Here is a 5,558-nt window from a genome sequence, read left to right as displayed (position 1 = left end):
ACACACACACACACACATACACACACACACGCACACACACACATACACACACACACGCACTATTTTCATTCAGACGTATGTTCTTTATCTCCGTGCGGGGTAAACCCACTATGCCGGGGCCCGTTTTTAGTACTAAATCTAAAAATGACAAAATTGTCACTAAATTGGGAATTAAATCAAAACAAGAGAACTTATTTTGATAAGTCTTCATCTAATGAATGAAATCCCGATAAAAGAGAACAGTTTTTGGAAACTGTCGAAAAGTAATTTGATGTCGAAGTCGTAGAAAGGAATGCGCCCGAGCAGCGGCTCACCGGTACAGTGGTTTCGACCGCGAGCCACTGGGAGCGGCTTGCCAGAGATAAACAGTTAAAAAAATAGAAAAATTAAAAAATGAATTATTTCAATCAAGTACATTGCCACAACAGGCAAAGTTCTAAGAGAAATCATGTTGTGACAGAGAAGGGATTAAGTAATAGCAAGGTGATACCCTCCTATTCCCCTTCTTCCTCTACACCACTTCCCTCTTCTTCCTCCTCCTCATATCGGGGAAGACATAGACATTTCAGAACTTGCCCACACAAAGCAGATTCTAAAATATATATCTGTTAGCCATCAACTTACTGTAACTGTACTTCTAAGATTTCAATGCCCCTTTCAAAGCTGAAAGATTATCTAGGAGGCAGTAAGTCCAAATTTAATATCCATCTCCAAAATTACCACCTTGAAAACTCTCAGCCAAAGAATTCAGGCAGACCCCATTCGAGATTTGAATCAACGCCATCCGTACCATGATCCAGCATGATAATGATATCAACTGAGTTAATAAAGTCAGTTCTGTTTTAGCAAGGTTTTACTGCGCTCCCAACAGCATAAGGTCATATGAGCACCAAGGGGTGGATGTCAACAGAGAAATCCAAACGGGGAATCAGGCTTATGCTGCTCACATCTCTAGCATCAACAGCACAAAGTCTGCTTCCACTATCAAGGCACCCCGGAAATTGCAGTTCACAAGAAAGTGACAAACATACAAAAGAAGTAGAGGAAAATTGACGATGGTAAGGATGAGAAAATAAAAAGCAGCAGTTCCCCCTATGTTGTTCCGGCACAATATGAACATATTGATAAATCAGCCCATTTACAATGTTACCGTGCATAAGAACATGTTAATATCCCCCCTTTGGGAAAGACCAAAAAGACTTAATAAAGTGGAGAGACACACAACATATCAACATACCACTCCGGTAGCGTAGGCCGTTCCCACATTACCGCGGCTACACTGGGAGATATTCACGATGAGCACGCCCCACTGACACGCTTCCTTGAACAGCGTCAACAGGTCGGTCCGGTTGTTGGGCGCGTTCCCAGCTCCGTACGTCTGTAGCACTACACCCTGGACCGGGGGCTGGAGGAACGCTCGCACCTGGACAACATGGATGTTGGAAAGACAAACATTATGTGTCACTATCCTTTCACTATTATTTTAGTTTTGGTATGAGTTTTACCACACTTGCAACACAAATTGGTCATAAATTTTAGTTTTTCTTTAGTTTTAGTAAGTATTTTACGGCACTTGCAACTCAATAAGGCCATATATAAATGCTGAAGATTATAGGTGTTACAAGAGAGTAACAAACACAAAAAAGAAGAAGGGGAGATAAAGATGATAGATGTTTGATAGGAAAGAAGAAGCAGACCACACCAGAGCACCCGCCAACCACCCACTAGGTCATAAATGTGCTGATGAAGATTAGATGTGAAACTATAAGAGAGTAATACCCAGTGCCTATTGACGCAATCAGTTTGATTCGGTTCGCTAGCCAGATTGAGGGCACAAAGCGGCTATCGTGGCACAATCCAATCGCCCAACTCATCGCCTAAAAAACAAACGCATTTGTTTTCAGGTGAGGAGTCGGGCGATTGGTTTGGCGATCAAGAAACTGATTCCCCCAATGAACAATCTGAAAAACATTTAAAGAAAAGAAGAAGAGATAAGGATGACAGATGGTTTTTTTCTTTCTTTTTTTGGTTAGTGTTTTACGGCACTTGCAACTGCATAAGGTCATAGGAGTGCACAGGACACATTAAGCATTTTCAATTCGGTAAGAAATTTGAATTTTTGCCGAGGTGGCAGTCAAAGACTACTCTTATCGATTTTAGAAGTATCAAAGGATCTTTAGAGTACACAACTTGCTCACGTGACCTTCAAGATTTTTCTGCCCTTATTCAAGAAGGCTAGGTGTTAGATCTTACCTGCCCTGAGAGAAAGCAGTGGGAAGGAGCCAAGAAGTAGCAATAGAAAGACAGCAAAAGAGTCAGAAGCCCAGAAGAGGGGGCAAAGAAAGGGTTTGGGGGGGGGGGGGCAGAAAGTGGAGATGAAACCAGATGACAGAACAGATCAGACAGCAGGAAAGGAGATGAAAAAGGAGAACCTTTTAAGGAAAAAAATTTTCTGTTGCTGTCAGGTTTCGAACCTGGGACCTGTAAAATGAGAGACGAACACCGTATCTCGAGACCAGGAGAGCCCCCGACAGATGCTTGACAGGAAAGGAGAATACCACACTAGAGCACCAGCCAACCACGCATCCATATTATATCAGTTATCATACTACTACCATCATCACTACAACTATTATGAAAATAATAAAAATAGTAATAATAATAATAATGATAATAATAATAATAATAAATAATAATAATAATAATAATAATAATAATAATAATAATAATAATAATACTCCAACTGGAGCTCAGTCCTATAACTGGCGAGCATGGAAACATGAATACTGCCTTTGTAAAATTCATAGTGGTGTGATACATAAACACGTGTATCTAAAGACAACTAATTACTTGTAAAATAAGTGCAAATATGTGCGTGTGTGTGTGTGTGTGTGTGTGTGAGAGTGTGAGTGTGTGTGTGTGTGTGTTTGCGGGAGAGTGTATTTCTTTGCGTGTGTATGTGAGTATGTGCCTGCGTACGTGCATGTGAGTATGTGTGTGTTTGTGTGTGTGTCTGTTTGCATGTGCATGCGGTGTGTGTTTGTGAGTGTGCTTGCAATATTTATTCCGTACTTAACTTAAGCTACAGAGAGCGACAGACAAGCAGCGGCGGATGGGAAAAGAACAGCCAAAAAAAAAATGCGTGAGAAAGAAAAAAAACCCGGGGTCTAGGGGATGATAGTAGAAGAAGATGAAATAGAGAGTGCTGAGGAAGAGGGTTAGGACCAACGAAAAGAGAAAGTGCGTGAGGAGGAAGAAGTGGGGGAAAAGACAACTGAACGCGAGACAGTTCCGGGGAAGTAATCACGGGTTAAGAAGAAGTATACATCATTGTACCGTTTACATCCCCTTGTACGTGCAAGCAACCCAGAAATAAAAATTCATGTAATAATAATGACGTTCTGATGGAGCTCTTTTGTTTTAGCATAGGTTTTACTGCGCTCGCAACTGCATAAGGTCATATGAGCGCCAAGGGGTGGGTGTCAACAGAGAAGTCTTTACAGGGAATCAGACTTACTCCTCTCACCTCTCTAGCCTCAACAGCACAAAGTCTGCTTCGACTATCAAGGCACCCCGTAAACAGCGGGTCACAAGAGTGTGACAAACATACAAAAGAAGTACATGTAGAGGAAAATGACGATAGTAAGAATTAGGAAAGACAAAAGCAGCAGTTCCCTGTTGCAGCTCAGGCACAGTTGTGAGCATGACATTGATGAATCAGCCCATTTATGATTACAATTCTACTGTGCATAAAAACATGGTTAATATCCCCCCCCCCCCTTTAAAAAAAAATTTAGTATAGGGTTTTACGGCGCTCGCAACTGCATAAGGTCATATGAGCCCTTTCGGGAAAGGCCTAAAAGCCTTTTCAATCAGTAGCACCCCCACGGGGGGGGGGGGGGGGGGGGGGGGGTGTCCTGATAGGGATAATCGGAAACTTCATAGGATTCTTCTTACTATGACTAGTCTACTTCTGAACAATCTTACCGTGAGTTTTATACACTTTACGCTCTTTCGCGTTTGACGTTAAAAAAAATTACATGTCTGGTTTTAAACAAAGCCTTTTTTATTTGAGTATCAGTATGCATCACACATGTAGGCTATATATTAATTTAAAAACACACACACACACACACACACACACACACACACCCACACACACACACACACACACACACTCATTTATTTTATGTCTGCGTAGGTGATGACGGGCGCATGTGCAGGGTACACGCGTGCGTGTGTGTGAGCACGCTTCTCACAAATGACGACACCTCTTCGTTTTTGTCTGCTCAAACCGATGCAACTTTAACCCTATCCGTACGCCCTGAGGTAATTTTGTACTCCCGGGCGGGGTTGTATTCTTCACATTTTAGAATACTTCTGTTGCGAAGATTTCTTTGAAACAGTATTTCTCAAAATATCATTTTGACAGACTGTTACGCAAAGCGTACGGATTGGACTAACGATTAAAATTCCTCTTTGGAAAGTGGAGGCACAGAGTTTCCCACGTTGTATGGATACAATAGTAAAACACAACGTACGGATAGGGTTAAGAAATCCTGGACTTCATGCATAGACTTGTACACTGACCTCCTAGATCAAGTACTTTGGCGTATTTAATTTCCTGTTCACAATAGAGCTCACCATTTGATTTGTTATTCTAATACTTTCTTTCCCTTTCACATTTTTCCTATTATGTGCCCATTTTCTATTACATATTGATGCGCTGAATACGAACATTGACTTCATTTTCGTTCCAAATTAATAGTGAAAAAATATTTTATGGTAAATAAGGGAATTTCAGCACACTAAGTCTAATTGCGTAGTAATATCCGCGCTTTGGACCAATCGGGGAGGTTTCAGGGTGGCATGCCCCCCTGAGGAGGGGGGGGGGGGGGGTCCAAGGAGGAATGCGAGGGGAATGCCCCCTGTTTTAACCTATAATTTGAAGTTTTGCAGTTAGGTTTGGAAATTTCTTGAAAATAATTGATTTGCAACAGTTTCAGCGGCCACATGTGTTATCTTGCAGCAAATGACACTGCAGTTTGACCCTCTAAAGCAGTGCATCTGTGAGCGGGAGTGAAAGCAACAACAACAACAACAACAACAACAACAAAAAACCAAAAAAACAACGTTTGACTCATTTTGAAATTATAAGCGAACGGCGCGGTCGGAGAGGTGGCTCGAGCACTCACTCATAGCGAGACTGGCATTTTGTCCTTCAGGTAGGCGCAATGTCGAGCACATTATGCACAAACAGCGCAGCGAAGTTTTTCGAGACGAGAGCAAAAGACCGGCAGCCATGACAGTGGGCGATCTGGGTAGGAGAAGGCATCGCGTCTTCGGTTCAATCTTATTCCACCCACCACCCCTCCCAAGCTTTTACAGTTTAAAATTCTGCTCACGGACAGACAGCGTAGCACTAGACCGGAAACCAACACGCACCTGGACACTGGTTTTTCTTTCCTTTTAGAAACTGCAAATTGTTAATATTAACCATGATTTACACACTGGAACCTTCCCCGGAACCCCCCTCTCTCTCTCTCTCTCTCTCTCTC

The 5,558-nt window shown here is 42.2% G+C and overlaps 1 protein-coding gene across 1 annotated transcript in view; it reads right to left on the bottom strand.

The window, feature by feature from the left end:
- Positions 1-5,558, bottom strand: part of LOC101860030 (L-asparaginase) — a gene marked incomplete in the record, with an annotated part of 61,147 nt that overhangs the window by 10,662 nt on the left and 44,927 nt on the right. The window contains 1 exon segment of the mRNA XM_035971051.1: positions 1,238-1,423. Within this exon segment, the coding sequence (XP_035826944.1) occupies positions 1,238-1,423 (186 nt within the window).

The sequence above is a fragment of the Aplysia californica genome, unplaced genomic scaffold (genome assembly GCF_000002075.1).
Source record: "Aplysia californica isolate F4 #8 unplaced genomic scaffold, AplCal3.0 scaffold00367, whole genome shotgun sequence".
Lineage (NCBI taxonomy): Eukaryota > Metazoa > Mollusca > Gastropoda > Aplysiida > Aplysiidae > Aplysia > Aplysia californica.
Note: the sequence above shows the minus strand (reverse complement) of the source record. Positions and strands in the feature narration are given on the sequence as shown.